At 37.4% G+C, this 20,216-nt stretch overlaps 1 protein-coding gene across 9 annotated transcripts in view; it reads right to left on the bottom strand.

The window, feature by feature from the left end:
- Positions 1-20,216, bottom strand: part of SCAPER (S-phase cyclin A associated protein in the ER) — a 552,312-nt gene that overhangs the window by 354,086 nt on the left and 178,010 nt on the right. For all 9 annotated transcript variants that reach the window (XM_063652363.1, XM_054452429.2, XM_054452422.2 and 6 more), the window contains 3 exons: positions 11,422-11,503; positions 9,816-9,968; positions 8,724-8,831 (listed from right to left, as the gene is read on the bottom strand). In XM_063652363.1, coding sequence (XP_063508433.1) covers positions 8,724-8,831; positions 9,816-9,968; positions 11,422-11,503 — 343 coding nt within the window. The remainder of the gene's footprint in view (positions 1-8,723; positions 8,832-9,815; positions 9,969-11,421; positions 11,504-20,216) is intronic.

A 20,216-nucleotide genomic window follows, 5' to 3' on the forward strand; every position in this document is an offset into this window, starting at 1 on the left:
GTATGATAGATTTATCTCTTCTTGTTGCTCTGTCAATTTTTGCTACATTTATTTTAAGGCTATGTTATTAACAGCATTACAGTTACAGATAAAACTGAGATTGCATAAAATATCTAGAATAATACCCCAAAAAACTTCTGCCAAGACATTTAGAAATTTAGGGAAAAAACAGATCCTTTCCTAGAAAATGAAAATTTACCCAAACACACACAGTAAATCATAGAAAATTTAAATACACTGAAAGAAATGAATTGCTAATTTAAAGTAAGACCAACCTATTTGGATGGCTACTATTAAAAAATTGAAAATAACAAGTGTTGGCGAGGATATGGAGAAATTGGAATCCTTGTACACTGCTGGTAGGAATGTAAATACCTCCTTAGCTGTGGAAAATTGTATGGCATTCCTCAAAAAATTAAACACAGAATCATCATATGATCCAGAAATCCACTTCTGGGTATATACCTAAGAAAACTGAAAGCAAGGACTCAAACAAATATTTGTATAACCCATGTTCACAGCATCATTATCTGCATTAACCAAAAGGTGAAAGCGGCCCATGTGTCTACCAACAGAAGAACGGCTATACAAAATATAGTATACACAATGGAATATGATTAAATATAATAGAATATTATTCAGCCCTTTAAAAAAAGAAATTCTGATATATACAACATGAATGAATCTTGAGAACATTACACTAAGTGAAATAAGCCAGTCACAAACATGACAAATACTGTATGATTCTATTTATATGGGGTTCATAGAGACAGAAATTAGAATAGTGATCACCAGGGTCTGGAGGGAGGAGAGAATGGAAAGTTAATGTTTAATGGGCACAGAGTTTCAGATGTTCAAGATAAAAAGAGTTCTGTGGATTAACAGTGGTGATGGTAGCTTAACAATGTGAATGAACTTAATGCCACTAAACTATAATATATAGTTAAAAAGGGTTAAGACAGTAACTATCACTTTGTGTTTTACTTTGAAATCAGGAAGAGTAATGCCTCCAGCTTTGTTCTTTCTCAGGATTGCTTTGGCTACTCAGGTTTTTTTTTTGTGATTCCATACAAATTTTAGGAGGTTTTTTCTATTTCTATTAAAAATGTCATTGAAATTTTGATGGGGGTTACATTGAATCTATAGATTACTTTGGAGAGTATGGACACTTTAACAATATTAATTCTTCCAATCCATGAACACAGGATATCTTCATTTATTTGTATCTTCTTCTGTTTCTTTCATCAGTATCTTACAGTTTTCAGTGAAAAGGCTTTTCACCTCCTTGGTTGAATTTATTCCAAAATATTCTACTTTTTGGTGTGATTATGAATGAGATAATTTTATTAATTTCTTTTTCAGAAAGTTCATTGTTAGTGTCTAGAAACACAACTAATTGTGGTAATCACTACACAGTGTATGCATTAATATACAAATCATTATGTTGTGTTCGTTGAATGTGTACAACTGAATAACACAATTTTTGTAAACCATACCTCAATAAAGTTGGAAAAATAGTTAAGATGGCACATTTTAAGTTATGTGTATTTTACCACAAAAAAAGACAGAAAACAAATTTTCCCAAAAAACACATACCAGGAATTTCCATACAATTTTATAGACACATTAAACAAAACCTTTAAGGAAGAGACAATTTCTATTTTATGCAACATGTTCCCAGGAATAAAAATACAACAGGAAAATCTAGTCAGTTTATATATGAAGATGATACAATCTTGAGAAAGAAAAATCATAAGATATTTTAACAACAAATTTAACTATGTACTTTTAAAATCATGACCAAATTAAGTTAAATATTAATATAGACAAACCATTAATGTAATATATCACATAAACAAATTGAAAAAAGCAATTTTGCAATTTTGCCCAAAAAATACTTTTTGCTGTAAAGGAAAAAACCAATCATAAGATGGAGAAAAAGTTCAACACAAATTAATAACGATTTATTATTTTTAAGATCTTATAAAATTAGAGAAAGGACCTTCTTTAATATGATAAAAGATATTTTAAAAAACCTATAAACTGATCAAATTAAAACTGCAAATTAGAAAGTAACAGGGTAAAACAAAGTCTTAATTTCATTCAGCTTAAAATGCCAAGTTACTAAATTAGCTACTAGTGTAACTCTAAGGTCACTTTGCACTCTGAATTTTATAATTTTATAACTTGACTAACACAGCTAAAAATCTGTTAAGAGTCAACTTAATTCTTACTTCTTCTGTTTTGAGTTAATTCTAAAACTCTAAAAAGCAAGCTTGTATTCTTTCCTTTATAAAAATTATTTGCAGCCAGGCACAGTGGCTCATACCTGTAATCCCAGCATTTTGGGAGGCCGAGGCAGGTGGATCACCTGAGATCAAGAGTTCGAGACCAGCCTGGCTGACATGGTAAAATGCCATCTCTACTAAAAAATACAAAAATAAGCTGGGTGCAGTGGTAGGCGCCTGTAGTCCCAGCTACTTGGGAGGCTGAGAAGAATTGCTTGAACCCAGGAGGCAGAGGTTGCAGTGAGCGGAGATCAAGCCAATGCACTCCAGCCTGGGCAGCGGAGCAAGATTCCGTCTCAAAAAAAAGAAAAAAGAAAAAAAACTGTTTACTTAAATATTTTTCCTTGACCTAATAAGTGGAATCTAAAAATTTTCCTTGAACTAAATAAAGATCAATAAATCAGCCACAGATATAGAGCCACATATTCTCTGCACATCCAAGTTACAGTGTGAAAACTTAGAATATATAAATTAATAATCAGCTATATATGTGTGTGCATTATATACTGAATACATATACATTTACACACACACACACCCCCCATAAAATTCTTCCCATACTATTAAGGAGAAAATCAAGTCAATGGAAGCTATGCCTTAAAAGAAAGGGTAATATGTTTTAAAATCATTTCTCAAATTGTCTTAAACTTACTAACCCTACTGCAGTATTAGATGGGAAAAAAACTGAAGATTTATTTTAAATTACTTCTGGTTTGTTCATTTGACTTGATTTCCTGTTGATAGACAAATAAGATGTTTCATAATGTGATTATAAAATGACAGTGAATACTTCTTCTACAAAGGCAAGCAAGGTAAGGAAATAAATGGATCTATATGGAATTATCTTTTATTTCCCAGACTACCATAATTCTGGGAAACATCTTGCCACTTCTTCTTTCGATCTCAATGCCAGGCACACCCTGGCCAAAGACAGTCAGCTTACATTTCATTAAATACAGTGATGTCTTTATATTTTTGCTAATTTAAAATTTCTTTATTTTCCTAATTTAAAATTTATTTTCTCTTCAATCACCTAATTCGCATATATTGTCCATGGCAACTAATAATGTTATTTGTAAAGTCACATATGGTTGTAAATATCCAATAAATTACAGTTAATTTAAGATCCTTCATGAAGGTCCTATTCATACCTTTCAGGAGTCAAATGAAAATTAACTATTATTTTTTTCTATAAGTATGCAGGGTAACAAACGGAGCTTGTACAATGTACATGTTTTTAAAGCTAATGAATCTCACAAACATAGAAATATATTGATTTAAAACGAAAAAAAACCTTTTCAAATTCATTCTACATATACAATTAAATGTACTTCAAGCAACTTCTAGAAAAGATACTATCAGCTTCTTTAGACAGTGTGAAAACAGGACCACAAAGATATCAAGTACTAAAAATAATACTTCATTGATTTATTTAGCAATGCATGTAAAAAGTTAAATTTTAGAATGTATTTAAAACTAGTACCCATTTTTGACTTAAAAATCACTTTTTTAATCGTTTGAATTCTAAGATGAATGAGGAAACAAATCAAACATAAACTTCAAACACAGTCCCTTTTGTTAAGTCTCAAGAAACACTAGAAAAATTGCCCAGTCAAATTACAATAAAAACACAAAACAATAAAGCTTTCTTACTCAGCAGCTACCTATTATGTTTAACAGGCTTAAAACAAAATGTGTCAAAGATCAAGAGTAAGTTATCTGAGATGTTAAGTTCATAAGGTCAAAGGTACAATTTTATTAGGTCAGAGGTAATATAAATAAAATCTTATATGTCAAAGAAGAAAGGTCACAGACAAGGTGTATATAACATAAAGACATCATAGATGACAAGTAATAACTTTAAGTAGAACAAGTATGTTTACTATAGATACCCTCTATTGATTAAAAAAAATGAAACTTCCATAAGAGTAATAGCAAATAGCCTTTTTATATCACATAATTCATATGCTATATTATACACTTGTTTTCAGGAAGAAGAGGCTATAACCAATAATAACAACATGAATTAAGTAAGAACTTTAAGAAAATTTAATTCCTTCAAACTGAAACAGTACATAAAATGAACACACCAATCAAATCTCAAACCATAATGGCTAAACATAAGACTGCTATGGCTACAAAAATCAGATAATATTGCACATTTTTCTTCCAAAGTGCGTGAATCCTATTATTTCCTTCTAACCTTTTCTCATTGAAATAAAAACATGTGAAATTTATATTTCAGTTTACATAATACCATATTCCAGAAAAATTGTTAAGGTTTTTTTCGTAAATTAAATAATATTTTTAGCTGTTTTATTAATGGAAATTAATTACAAATAATTTTTTTTTTTTTTTTGAGATCAAGTCTCACTCTTGTTGCCCAGGCTGTAGTGCAATGGCACAATCTCAGCTCACTGCAACCTCCGGCTTCTGTGTTCAAGCAATTCTCCTGCCTCAGCATCTGAAGTAGCTGGGATTACAGGCGCGTGTCACCACGCCCAGCTAATTTTTGTATATTTAGTGGAGACAGGGTTTCACCATGTCGGCCAGGCTGGTCTCAAACTCCCGACCTCAGGTGATCCACCCGCCTCAGCCTCCCAAAATGCTGGGATTACAGGTGTGAGCCACTGCGCCTGGCCACAAATAATTTTTATAAAGGAAAGAATATCCTTTACAATGGGAATTATTACAAGTAATTGAGGCAATTAAGGATTTTTTTCAAAAGTAGAGTACACAAAACATGACTATAGTTCTAAACAGAAAACTCAAGTAGAAAATGGGGGTAATCATGAAAGATTTAAGTAATAAAAAACTCCATACTATTCTCTCTTAAAATACTCATACGATTTGAGTAAAAGGCAATTATTTGAGGTAAAGTAGATTATTAGTTCCATGTTCCATTTCATTTGTATTAAAAGTACTTAGAATTTACGAAGGTGAAATTGAGAGTTCTACTCCAATGATACCTTCAAGCCACTATGTATAAACTTTTCATTTCGTTTCAACTCAATAGACATTTATAAATAACCTTAACTATATGTCAAGCATTATATCAAACATGAATATGCAGGGCTCAAACACTGGAGACTTTTAATTCTAGCTACCGTGAACTGGCTTTTATACTGGACTAATCTAATGCCAAAAGTTGTACAAAACACACAACGTGATTATTTGAAGGGAACAAAAGCCAACATAGACAGGACTTGAAAGACAATGATGCCTAAAAATATGCAAGCACATAAAATTAGCTGTACATTCATTCTGGATACTTCCTTCAGGGTTTATGCCAATTTTTGGCATGGGAGAACAGTGCAAGCAGACAGTAGCAGTCTTAGTGAGCTGAGGAGACAGAATTTGGAGTTTAGAGCCATCAAAGTGGTTAAAACTTGAGCAAAATTCTTCCAAGTTAAAAAACCGCAAAAGAAGTGAGCTCAGACTGGGCTATCTTTTTTGGTTCCATATGAATTTTAGAAGTTTTTTCTAATTCTGTGAAGAATGTCATTGGTAGTTTGATAGGAATAGCATTGAATCTGCAAATTGCTTTGGGCCACATGCCCATGTTAACAATACTGACTCTTCCTATCCATGAGCGTGGAACATTTTTGCATTTGTTTGTGTTATCTCTGATATCTTTGAGTAGTGTTTTGTAATTCTCATCTGTAGAGATCTTTCACCTCCCTGTTTAGCTGGATTCCCAGACTTTTTATTCCTTTTGTAGCTATTTTGAATGAGACTGAGTTCTTGATTTGGCTCTCAGTTTTGATGTTGTTGCTGTGTAGAAACACTACAGATTTCTGTACATTATTTTGTGTCCTGAAACTTCACTGAAGTTTATCAGATCTAGGAGCTCTGGAGAAGACCCTTTGAGGTTTTCCAGGTACAGAATTATATAATCTGCAAAGGGAGATGGTTTCACTTTTTTCGTGCTATTTGGATGTCTCTGATTCTTTCTCTTGCCTGATTGCTCTGGCTAGGCCTTCCAGTACTATGTTGAATAGGAATGGTGAGAGTGGGAATCCTTGTCTCGCTCCAGTTCTCAAGGGGAATGCTTCTAGCTTTTGCCCCTCCAGTATGATGTTGGCTGTGGGTTTGTCATAGATGGCTCTTCTTATTTTGAGCTATGTTCCTTCAATTCCTAGTTTATTGAGGGTTTTTAACATGAAAGGATGTTCCTTTCATCTTTGAAATTGCTGTCCTTTGGATAAGGCTTTTTGTTTTCATATTCTTTGATGCCCTTGAGGGTCTGACTGCAGCATACACTGCGCATTCAGCGAACTGGCTTTGTTTCTGGATGATTTCAGCAGTGCTGGACTGCATGCCCTGGGGGACTGAGACCAGGCCCATGGCTTGCTCTTAGGCACCTCAAGGTTAAGCACTTGCTGCGCTGGAGTGGCTAAGGTGTTCCTGGTCCACTGGCAACAACACTTCAATGGCGGGCGCTGGCAAAATCACTTCATCAGCACGGTGGTATCAGGTCCAAGTGCACAGGCTAGTAGTCACAGGTTCTGCATGCATGCAGTTGCAGCTGGCAGAGTGTGAACATGTATTCGCACACTGGTGATGGCAGGGCAGTGGCAAGAGTGCATACCTGCACCGGCGCCAGTAGCAGCATGGTGGCAAAGTTCATGCAGCTGCCAGAAAGTGGTGAGGAGAGGCTGTGGGTAGTTGCGCGCCAGCAGGGGCCCATCTGCAGAAGCTCTCCGATGGTCAGGAGCTATGGTGGCACCCACCTGGAAGCACCTCATTTGGGCATCCAAGTCTGCACTGCAAGAAGGCATGGCCAGGCAAGGACCCTGGGAGATGCCATCAGACCAGGGTGCTCGGATTACACCGGCCCTGTCCCACTGTCAAGACAGCCCTGCTGTGTGCAGGTCTGATAGACAATAATGGCCAAAGCCACCTAGAGGAACACAGTGAGACTTGGGGGTTGAGGATCTCTGGCTGCCCTCCACAGCAGCTGTTCCTGTGTCAAACCCTCTGGGCTCTTCACAAGCTGGACTCCAGTCTCTGCCACCTCTCCAAGCAATTCTCCCTGACAGCTCAAATGTCCGTGGGGGTCATGGGGTCTCCTGCAGCTAGGATTCCAGAGGTCCGTGGTGAGAGTGGGCCACTCCTCGCTTAGTTGGCCACCTCTTCCTCAGGAGAGAGTCCTGGTACTCTACAAAGCCAGGCAGCGTTCCCTGCTTTCTCCCGCAGCTTCAGCCCAGGGTGTGCCTTCCCTCCCTCTACTCTCAATGCCTTCCTTAGGAAGATCTGCTCAGAGTGTGCCAGCCTTCTTGATGGTCTGGTCTCTCAGTGGGAGATGCTCTTCCTGGCTGCATCTAGTCAGCCATCTTGGCTCTTCCTGTTTCCCCTTCTTTTAACAAGTCAGTAAACCAAATACTATTCAACTACAGACATGTTCCTGATGCTACGTAGGAGGGCACTGACATAAAGCTAAGAAAAATAACTACAGCTTCACATAAACAATAGGGATCAATTTCACAGGCTTAAGCATGAATGTATGAAGTCAGGCACAAAAGAATACATACTGTATGATACCATTTATATGAAATTTAATAACAGGCAACACTAAATAATGATGCAAAAATTCATAGTAGTTAACTTTGGGGACATAAGTAGGAGGGGGCATAAGAGGAGCCCAAAGGGTACAACAAATGGTCTATATTATGATCTGGGTGGTTTTATATCACTTTATACATATGTAAAAATTCATCAGCTATATACTTGAGATTTGTGCTCTTGACTAATGAATGCCATACCTAAAAAAAAAAAAGTTCAATATACACATGCACCTACATTAAGGTACCTGCCCTCAAAGAACCCACAATAACTTTTCTTGGACAGCTTGAGTTGCTTAGCTTAACAAATACGAATTGCTTATTCTTGAGTAGTTTTAAAAATTTACTATAATAAACAGGACAACAAATTCATAGATTATCTAGCTATGTCATCCAAGTTTCAAAAAGAGTTAAGTGAAAAATATTCACATACATATTTATACAAATCTAAATTCCATGTTGACAATAATTATTTGTGAAGAAATAATGAATTTCCAAAAGCTTCTAAATGGTATACTGATCCAAAATTATCCTCTTAAGTGAAATTTATGTGGTAAACTGTTTTCCAAGAATGTGGCATGTCATCAAGTGATTATTTTCCTGCATTATTAAAATATCAATTACCATAACCTTTCCTTATACTGAAATTATGTAAAGAATAGCATTAAATTCTTTTTTCTATCTTTCTTGTTAAATTAATATATATACTAAAATAATGACTCATTTGTACACTATATTGTAGTAGCTATTCAGTGCTAAATATAATTTTAAATAATCATAGAAATAAATACAAACATGGAATTCTTTATAATAAAACAGCACATATTGGGTACTCAATAAACAATTGTAAATGAACAAAAATAAAGTTTACCACTTCTTCATCTGAAAGTTCACGCCCCTGGATGCTGGTATTCTCTCTCACGGCTTGCTGGTGTTTTCTCCCTTTAACGTGGCTAAAAAGATAGACCTCTGAAGAGATCTGAAAGCATAAAATCAAAGCAATGTAATCAATATAACATTATATGAATTTTAAACACTACACATTCAGTCCAGTATATGATATGTGAGTTGAGATCCACCTAGTATTTACATATTAGTCTTAAAAATAGTTTCCTCAGAACATAATTCTGAGAATCCTCTAGAAGACAAATGGTTAAAAAAAAGACTCGGGAGGCTGAGGCAGGAAAATCGCTGGAACCTGGGAGGCGGAGGTTGCAGTGAGCTGAGATCGCGCCACTGCACTCCAGCCTGGGTGACAAAGTGATACTCTATCTGAAAAAAAAAAAAAAAAAAAAAAGACATGTTATAGTCAGCCTAAGAGGAAATTATTTCCTCTAAGTTTGAAGGTTCAAGTCTCAGCAGTGAAAATGTTGCTTTCTTTTTTCAGATCTAATACCCCAAAAATACTGACTTGGGCTATCACATTAAGCAGGTAATCATCCATTTTAATAGTAACTATATTCTTTAGCACTTTTACTGCTATTCCAAAATGCTGATGTTATTTGTACCACTTTTCACTCAGAATCATGAAAGAAATCCAGGTCACACAGCAGATGCCTTAGCATGAGTTTTATTTTTTGAAACAGAGTCTTGCTTTGTCATCCAGGATGGAGTGCAGTGGCATGATCTTGGCTCACTGCAACCTCTGCCTCCTGGGTTCAAAGGATTCTCATGCCCCAGCCTCCCGAGTACCTGGGATTACAGACATGCGCCACCATGCCCAGCTAATTTTTTGTATTTTTAGTAGAGACAGGGTTTCACCATGTTGGAAAGGCTGGTTTCGAATTCTTAGCCTGAAGTGATCCGCCCACCTCAGTCTCCTAAAGTGCTGAAATTACAGGCGTGAGCTGCCACATCTCGCCTGCTTTAGCACAAGTTTTCAAAGACTGGAAGAATATATTTCCATGGTTTCATAAACTTTAGTAGTAAACTATATCATTACAATATTGATAAAACAACCTACCAGGACATTGCAGAGAGAACACTGCTTCTTTCTTTCATAAGGGGTCAGTTTGGGGGCATAATCAGTATTTGCATGTCGCCCACTACTTAGCTCAGCAGCTTTTTCTTTTCTTTGTTCAATCTGTTCCATGTGCCTTCGAATGCTTTCATCATGCTATAGATGAAGTCAAAGTGCAAGAATTTCAAAAATTATTCAAATTATGGTGAGAACTCAGAAAAATAATATTTCCATTAAAACTTCAAAAATAATAAGAGAATGTCGTTTCTATGACAACCTACACACTGAAGACAAAGCTTTACACAAAGCCCTTTAGTATCACCCACATGAACAGTAATGTTTATTAAAGTGTGCTCCAGGAGATAGTAACAAGTGTTTTACAGAACAGTTTCCATGGTCAAATAAATTTGGAAAACAGTAAGCTAAAGCTAAACAGGTTTGTAATGTAGAACTTTACAGAACCTCCAGTACGTCACTGTGATCTATGACTCAATGCACCTAGCTTTTAGTAGGCATCAACTTACAAATTATTTGCCAATAACATATTTTTGAGAACCACTTTCTGGAACCCACCATGGGAAATGTTAACCTACAAGTAAAGCACATGCTTATCCATACAGCAGGCAAGGCCCATCATGACCAAACCTATAACCTACTCCATTTTTATACCTCCAGTGACAATCCTGGCGAAAAAAAAAAACACTATTTCAGACCTTTGTCCTTATACTCATTTATTTGATATGGCTAGAATGGCATCCCACCTACCTATCCATTTTACTCATCCTCCTTTCAAGATCCAGCTCAGGAAGTATTCTTTAAAATCACTTCCCTGACCTCTGACACTCCTCATGTTAGACTAAGTGTCCTCTTCTGTGCTTCCACAGCATTTCATGTATGCCTCTCTCTATGTGGCGGTTATGTACTTAGCATCTGAATTTAAAGTAAATGAAGAGTTTCTTAAAAATCAGAACCATGCCTTATCTCTGCATTCCCCTGCCTACCACAAGGCTCAATAAATACCTGCTACAATAAATTTAAATGAATGATAAATTTCTAGGACTATACAAATAGTAAAATACAGTCTTCTACCTTAAGGGTTTTACTATCACTGTGAGGAGCCAGTATGTAAATAACTGTGATATAATATGAAATATTCATATGTTAGAGACTGCCTACAGTTGTAGTAATGCTAAAAATTTTCTAGAAAGTATCAGTTTATCATAATCTCCCAAGCTATAGTTATGCAATTCATAAGCACTGAAATCAAGTGAAACAAATTATAAGAAACATCTTTTAATTTACTTTTGAGTGATTAAAACCTATGAATATAAGAAGGCTACCTGTAATGCCTTCAAGTCATTAGTAAATTGCTTAGTAAAAACAGGAAATGTTAAACTTCCTTAAATTTTTTTTCCTCAATGGCTCTACCATATCAAAGTAAACTTAGTTTCCAGATACTGAGTTAGAAATGATCGTAGCAAAATCATATAAGCTTTGTTGTGTAAAGATTAAGAATACAAATTAATTCAATTTTTGTTCTACAAAATTTTGATCTCATGCTCCACTGTAAGCTCTAAAATTTCAAATTAAAAATACATAATATCCTTACCTTGAGCTGAATTTTTTTCTGTAACTCTTCCATAGCTTCTTGTTGAGCAGCTGTGAGTGCTGCCAATCGTTCTTCCCTGTCTCTGTAAGAAGACAGTAAAAATTATGAACTCAACTGCTTAAAGTAACAAACCTCATGAGACTCAAAACTATAATTAGGACACATAGGCTTATATAGTCTAAAGGGCTATTTTTTTTTAATATTCTTCTTAGAGTGCCTACTAAGTCTCAGGTATATTGCTAATTAAATGTTTGGGAAACAATAGAGATTATCAGTATACATATGGATGAAATTGGAAATCATCATTCTCAGTAAACTATCGCAAGGACAAAAAACCAAATACCGCATGTTCTCACTCATAGGTGGGAATTGAACAATGAGAACACATGGACACAGGAAGGGGAACATGACACTCTGGGGACTGCTGTGTGGTGGGGGGAGGGGGAAGGGATAGCATTAGGAGATATACCTAATGCTAAATGACGGGTTAATGGGTGCAGCACACCAGCATGGCACATGTATACATATGTAACTAACCTGCACATTGTGCACATGTACCCTAAAACTTAAAGTATAATAATAATAAAATAAATAAATAAATAAAAATAAAAAAAATTAAAAAAAAAAGAATTGCAAGACCTATATGCAAAAACCTACAAAATCTTGTTGTCAGAAATTAAAGGAGATCTAAACAGAAACATCGTATTCATGGATTGTAATACACAATATTGTAAAGATGTCAATCTCCCTAAACTGACCTATAGATTCAATGCACTTCCTATCAGAATCCTGCAGAAACTGATAAGCTGAACCTAAAATTTATATGGAAAGGCAACTTTGAAAAAGAACAAAGAAGTTGGAGAATTTATACTAATTTCAAAATATGCTATAAAACTACAGTAATTAAAACTGTAGTACTGTCACAAGAACAGACATATAGATATCAATATAACAGAATGGAGTCTAGAATATACCATTGCATCAATGATCAATTGATCTTTAACAGATGGTAAGGCAATTCAGTGGGGAAAGGATAACCTTTTCAATAAACAGTGCTATAACTGGATATCTATATGCAAACAAATAAATTTACAAAAGTTAAAAAGAATTACAGAACTAAATGTTAAGTGCTCAGGCTGAAACATTTCTTGAAGTAAACACAGAAGAAACTTTTTGTGGTTTCTTTTTGTTTTAGGCAACAATTTCTTAGATATGAAAACCACTGTATATAAAATGAAAATTTGATATACTGGACATCATCAAAATTAAAAACCCACATTCTTCAAAGACACTATTTAAAATCTGAAAAGATAAGCCATAGATTATAAGTCATACACTTCACAAAGAATGTATATACAGAACATATAAAGAATTCTTACAACTCAATAATAACAAAACGACCCAAATGAAAAATGAGCACAAGCTTTGACATTTCACCACAGAAGATATATGAACAGCTAATAAGCACACTGAAAACAAGTTCAACAGCACCAGTCATTAGAGAAATGAAAATTAAAATAATGAAATATGACCACACACCAACAAGAAAGAACTTGTATATTTAAAAAACTGATCCACCAAATGGTGTCAAGGGTTGTGAAGGAACTGAAACTCTCATTTGCTGCTGATGGCTATGTAAAATGAACAAACACTTTGAAAAAATAGTTTTAAGTTTCCTAAAAATTTTGATATACATCTACTCTACAACCCAGCCATTCCTCTTCTAGTTATTTACTCAAGAGAAGCAAAAGTGAATGGCCACAAAAAGACTCATATGCAAACATCCGTATCAGCGTTATCTGTAATAGCCAAAAAAACTGGAGATAATACAAATGTCTCAAAGAGGTAAAAGGACTGTAATTTGCATGACATATACACAAATACTACTCAGCAATTTTTTTTTTAAAAGAGCAAGCCGCAGATACACACAACATGGAGGAATCTAAAAAAAATAGTGCAGAGTAAAAGATGACAGACAAGAGAGAAAGTAAATCAGTGGCTGTGTTGGGCTGAGGCTAGAGAAAAGAGAAATGGATTACCAAGCAGCATGAAAAATTTGGGCGGGTGGTGATGGATATATTATCTTGATTGTGCAGATAGTTTCATAATGGTTACATATGTGAAAACTCATCAAATTGTACACTTTAATAAGTGGTCAGTTATACCACAATAAAGTTGTGAAAAAAATTTGTCAATTTCAATTTCAAGCAAGGGTGTGGAGCATCTGAATATAGAAACTATTACATTACTAAACAATTTGGTGGTATCTACTTAAGTTGAATATTTACATGCCCTGAGCCCCAGCAATTCCACTCCTAGGCATATACTAGACTACAGTGTAAAAAAATGTGATTACCATTGTAGTAGTAGTAGTAGTAGTGATTTGGAGAGACATAAAGGGGGCTTTTGGGGAGCTGATGATGTTCTCTTTTTTGGCCAGGTAGATAGTTACATGGGTGAGATGACAATTCATCAAGATGTACACTTAGATTTGTGTATTTTTGTTTGTTATAATTCATAAAAAATGTTCACTATTTTTAAAAATATATGGTTTACTCCCCACGTTAAAAACCTTGAAAATTAGTTAACCATATCCAACAATAATTTATATCAGTAAATTACAAAAATACATCAAATTGAAGTTGGGCTTATCCCAGAAACGCAAGCCTGATTTAACATTAGAAAAATCAATCAACTAATTACCACATTAACAGATTAAAGGAGAAATTTTATAGAATTATTTCCATATTAAAAAAAAACATAAAATCACTTGAAAAACTCAACATCCACCCAGCAGCATGACATCCCCCAGCTGAACTGCTGCTATACCCTACCACAAAGGGCCAAGCTACTGCAGAGGTGTTGAATTCTAGTTGCTAGTGCACCCTCCCCTTAAAACTGAAGTGGTATCCCACTCATTGGAGACCTCAGGCCTCTGGCACACAGAAACAGTTGATATTTCCCCCAGACCACATACAACCCTGCCAATACCACTGGTGAGACAGCACCTCACACTTCCAGGAGCTCTGAGCCTCTGGCACACCAAAGTAATTGCACCCCCAGCACCACAGCTGATGCAGTACCCCCCACCCCACCCCCACCCAGGGATCCAAAGGCTCTACTGACCCAAGTAGCTATGACTTCTGGGGCTGACCAGATATGGCAACTTGCCTTCCAGGGATTCAGAACCTCGGCTGAGCTGTGAAACCCTGTGTTCTAGGCCAAAGAGACACAGTGCCCTATCTACCTAGAACTGGACTAGTCCCCCTATATTTCAATCTGCTGAAGCACCCTACCTCTCCAAGAAATGGTTATTGCTGCATTGTTCCCTACCCCACAGGGCCCAAGATACAGCTGTATCTTGCCATTCCCGGGTCCTTGTTGCCACTGGACCCAGCCTCACAGAGCCTGGGCTATTATACCAAGTCAGGGTCCCAAGTGACCACTGCATGCTCCTCATCACCCACAGCCTGAGCTACCATATTACCCAGTCGGTTCTGGATCTCAAATGGCAACTGTTCACTGCTCACCAGGGACTGAGTCTCCAGAGACCCCTTCTTCCCCAGAATCATGCTAGTGCCTCACCCTGCTCCCCAAGGTCAGAAGCATGGCTACATCTCAGCCCCCTGGGCCCAAGCTGCTGGGGTACTCCCCACAGAAACAAATCTCGTGTAGTGGGAGAACTGAAGCCACTCATGCCTTGGAAAGTGAACCTGTGCCTGAAGTCTCAGGTGCCACAGTAGTTTCACAAGACCCTAAGCCCAGGAACTTGGCTCCACAGCTTCTCTGAGCCCCTGTGCCCTATAACCCAGTGCTGCTGTGGCTGCCTGTGAGCAATGTCAGACCTGATACCAAAAGAGATCCCCTCAATGAAGATTCCCTACTTTGGGGAAGACAAGAACAGGAAGACCCCTACAACCTTTGCCCTAATAACCTCAGCAGCCACCATCACTGACACAGATTCCTACAGCCCAGACCACTGAGGCACTCACAGTCTTCACTGACATTGATCACAACTAAGAAGCTGCATGACAACCACACCACTGAATCCACACAGAAGCAGAGCCACTGTGTCCTACACCCAAGCAGTACCCTCAGGCCCATCTTCAGGTGAAAGTCTTCCCCTTCCCACTCTGTAAAGTTGGAAAGATATAACTGCACTATCAGATGTATAAACATCATGGCAGGGTCACAAGAAATATGAAAAAGCAAGGAAATATGAAACCACTAAAAGGAACACAATAACTCTCCAGTAACTGACCCCAAAGAAACAGAAATCTACAAATTGTCTAAAAAGGAATTCAAAATAATGAACTAAGGAAACTCAGTGAAACATAAGAGAATAAAAACAGACCATTCAATGAAATTAGACAAATAAATCATGATCTGAATGAGAAATTCAATAAAAGAGATATCATTTTAAAAATCTCAATAAAAATCTTAGAGCTGAAGAATTCAATGAAATAAAAAATACCACAGAGGGTTCAACAGCAGACTAGATCAAGCAGGAGAAAGAATCTTGAAGGCTTCTGAAATGACTCAGAAGAGAAGAAAAAGAAAAAAGAATGAAGAGAGGCTATGGGACACCACTAAGCAAACAAATATTCACATTGTAGGAATTCCAAAGGGGAAAGAAACAGAAAAGGTTTATATAAATAAAATAATTGGTAAATACTTCCTAAATCTTGGGACTTAGGAAGAGAGAGAGATCTACATACAAGTCAACGAAGCTCAAAGATCCTCAGATAAACCTTAGAAGGTTCTCTCCAAGGTACATTATAATCAAACTGTCAAAAGTGAAAAGACAATGAAATAATTTTAAAAACAAAAAGAGAAAACTGTCTAGTCACATATAAGGGGATGTCCATCAGAGTATCATTGGACTTTTCTGCAGAAAACTTGCAAGCCTGGAGAATGGGATGACATATTCAAAATGATGAAAGGGGAAAAAAAAATCTGCCGGTTAAGAATACTATACTAAGGAAAACTATCCTTCAGAAATGAAGGAGAAATAAAGTCTTCCCCAGACAAATAAAAGTTGAAGGAATTCACTGACACTAGACCTGTGTTACATGAAATGCTTCTTCGAGCAGAAAGAAAATTATAATAATTACCACCATGGTTACATGTAAAGTATAAGACTCACCAGTAGAGATAAATACTTAGTCAAATCAGAATACTTTGAAACTGTAAGTGTGGTATGTAAACCATATACATCTCTATTATGAAGGTTAAAAGTCAAAACAGTCAAAAATAACAAAAGCTACAATAAGTTTTTAAGGAATACATAATATAAAAAGATGAATATTGTGACATCAAAAACATAACTTGTGGGATGGACAGTAAAAGTCTAGTTTTTGTATGTGCCAGAAATTGTTATTAACTTAAAACAGTTGATAACAACTTAACAGGTGTTAAGTATAACAGTATAAGATGTTTTGTATAAACACATAGTAACCACAAAACAAAAAACTATAGCAAATATACAAATAATAAAGAGATCATTATTTAATGATAAAGGGGTCAGTTCATCAATGGGATGTAACAATTGTAAATATATATGCACTTAACATTGGAGGACTAAAACTATACAGCAAATGTTAATGGACATGAAGGGAGAAATAGATAGCAATATAATAATAGTAGGGGACTTCAATACCCCACTGTCAACAATAGATAAACTAGAGAGAAAATAAATACTAGACTTAATTGTACTTTGACCAAATGGACCTAATATACATAGGCAGAACATCCCATCAAAAGCAATACATTTTTTTCTAGTCCACATGGATCATTATCCAGGATAGGCCATATGTTAAACCACAAAACAAGTCATCTTAACAAATTTAAGAAGATTCAAATTGTATCTATTGTTGTTTCAGATCACTATGATATAAAACTAGAAATCAATAAAAGGAATCCTGAAAATTTCATAAATACATGGCAATTAAATAACATGCTCCAGAATAAGTCATGAGTTAAAGAAGAAATCAAAAGGGAAATTAAAAAATATCTTGAGACAAACAATAGAAATGCAACATAGCAAAATCTATGAGTTGCAGCAAAAGCATTCCTAAGAGGGAAGTTTATACTTTCTGCATAGCAAAGAAAAAAATCAATAAAACATCAGCCTAAGGAATGGGGAAAAATATTTAGTCCATATATCCAATAAAGAGTTAATATCCAAAATATAAAAAGAACTAGGCCAGCCACGGTGGCTCATGCCTGTAATCCCAGCACTTTGGGAGGCAAAAGCGGGCAGATCACTTGAGGTCAGGAGTTCGAAAATCAGCCAGGCATGATGGCACACACCTATAATCCCAGCTACTCGGGTAGCTGAAGCACAAGAATCCCTTGAACCTGGGAAGCGGAGGCTGCAGTGAGCCAAAATCATGCCACTTCACTCCAGCCTGGACAAGAGAACAAGATTCTGCCTCAAAAAGGAAAAACAAAAAACAAAAAACAAACAAGCAAAATATATATATTAAAAAACCTCGGGGCGGGGGGGGGGGAAGAGCCAAGATGGCCGAATAGGAACAGCTCGGGTCTACACCTCCCAGCGCGAGCGAGGCAGAAGACGGGTGATTTCTGCATTTCCATCTGAGGTACCGTGTTCATCTCAATAGGGAGTGCCAGACAGTGGGCGCAGGTCAGTGGGTGAGTGCACCGTGCGCCAGCCGAAGCAGGGGCGAGGCATTGCCTCCCTCGGGAAGCGCAAGGGGTCACGCAGTTCCCTTTCCAGGGGTGACAGACGGCACCTGGAAAATCGGGCCACTCCCACCCGAATACTGTGCTTTTCCGACGGGCTTAGGAAACGGTGCCCCAGGAGAGTATAGCCCGCACCTGGCTCAGAGGGTCCTACGCCCACGGAGTCTCGCTGATTGCTAGCACAGCAGTCTGAGATCAAAGAGCAAGTCGGCAGCGAGGCTGGGGGAGGGGCGCCCGCCATTGCCCAGGCTCGCTTAGGTAAACAAAGCAGCCTGGAAGCTTGAACTGGGTGGAGCCCACCACAGCTCAAGGAGGCCTGCCTGCCTCTGTAGGCTCCACCTCTGGGGGCAGGGCACAGACAAACAAAAAGACAGCAGTAACCTCTGCAGACTTAAATGTCCCTGTCTGACAGCTTTGAGGAGAGCAGTGGTTCTCCCAGCACGCAACTGGAGATCTGAGAATGGGCTGACTGCCTCCTCAAGTGCGTCCCTGACCCCTGACCCCCGAGCAGCCTAACTGGGAGGCACTCCCCAGCAGGGGCAGACTGACACCTCACACGGCCGGCCAGGTACTCCAACAGACCTGCAGCTGAGGGTCCTGTCTGTTAGAAGGAAAACTAACAGAAAGGACATGCACACCAAAAACCCATCTGTACATCACCATCATCAAAGACCAAAAGTAGATAAAACCACAAAGATGGGGAAAAAACAGAGCAGAAAAACTGGAAACTCTAAAAACCAGAGTACCTCTCCTCCTCCAAAGGAACGCAGTTCCTCACCAGCAACGGAACAAAGCTGGACGGAGAATGACTTTGACGAGCTGAGAGAAGAAGGCTTCAGACGATCAAATTACTCCGAGCTACGGGAGGATATTCAAACCAAAGGCAAAGAAGTTGAAAACTTTGAAAAAAATTTAGAAGAATGTATAACTAGAATAACCAATACAGAGAAGTGCTTAAAGGAGCTGATGGAGCTGAAAGCCAAGGCTCGAGAACTACGTGAAGAATGCAGAAGCCTCAGGAGCCGATGCGATCAAATGGAAGAAAGGGTATCAGCCCTGGAAGATGAAATGAATGAAATGAAGCGAGAAGGGAAGTTTAGAGAAAAAAGAATAAAATGAAACGAACAAAGCCTCCAAGAAATATGGGACTATGGGAAAAGACCAAATCTGCGTCTGATTGGCGTACCTGAAAGTGACGGGGAGAATGGAACCAAGTTGGAAAACTCTGCAGGCTATTATCCAGGAGAACTTCCCCAATCTAGCAAGGCAGGCCAACATTCAGATTCAGGAAATTCAGAGAACACCACAAAGATACTCCTCGAGAAGAGCAACTCCAAGATGCATAATTGTCAGATTCATCAAAGTTGAAATGAAGGAAAAAATGTTAAGGGCAGCCAGAGAGAAAGGTCGGGTTACCATCAAAGGGAAGCCCATCAGACTAACAGCGGATCTCTCGGCAGAAACCCTACAAGCCAGAAGAGAGTGGGGGCCAATATTCAACATTCTTAAAGAAAAGAATTTTCAACCCAGAATTTCATATCCTGCCAAACTAAGCTTCATAAGTGAAGGAGAAATAAAATACTTTACAGACAAGCAAATGCTGAGAGATTTTGTCACCATCAGGCCTGCCCTAAAAGAGCTCCTGAAGGAAGCGCTAAACATGGAAAGGCACAACCGGTACCAGCCACTGCAAAATCATACCGAAATGTAAAGACCATCGAGACTAGGAAGAGACTGCATCAACTAACGAGCAAAATAACCAGCTAACATCATAATGACAGGATCAGATTCACACATAACAATATTAACTTTAAATGTAAATGGACTAAATGCTTCAATTAAAAGACACAGACTGGCAAATTGGATAAAGACTCAAGACCCATCAGTGTGCTGTATTCAGGAAACCCATCTCACGTGCAGAGACACACATAGGCTCAAAATAAAAGGATGGAGGAAGATCTACCAAGCAAATGGAAAACAAAAAAAGGCAGGGGTTGCAATCCTAGTCTCTGATAAAACAGACTTTAAACCAACAAAGATCAAAAGAGACAAGGCCATTACATAATGGTAAAGGGATTAATTCAACA

Source organism: Pongo pygmaeus, chromosome 16, assembly GCF_028885625.2.
Source record: "Pongo pygmaeus isolate AG05252 chromosome 16, NHGRI_mPonPyg2-v2.0_pri, whole genome shotgun sequence".
In the NCBI taxonomy this organism is placed as follows: Eukaryota; Metazoa; Chordata; class Mammalia; order Primates; family Hominidae; genus Pongo; species Pongo pygmaeus.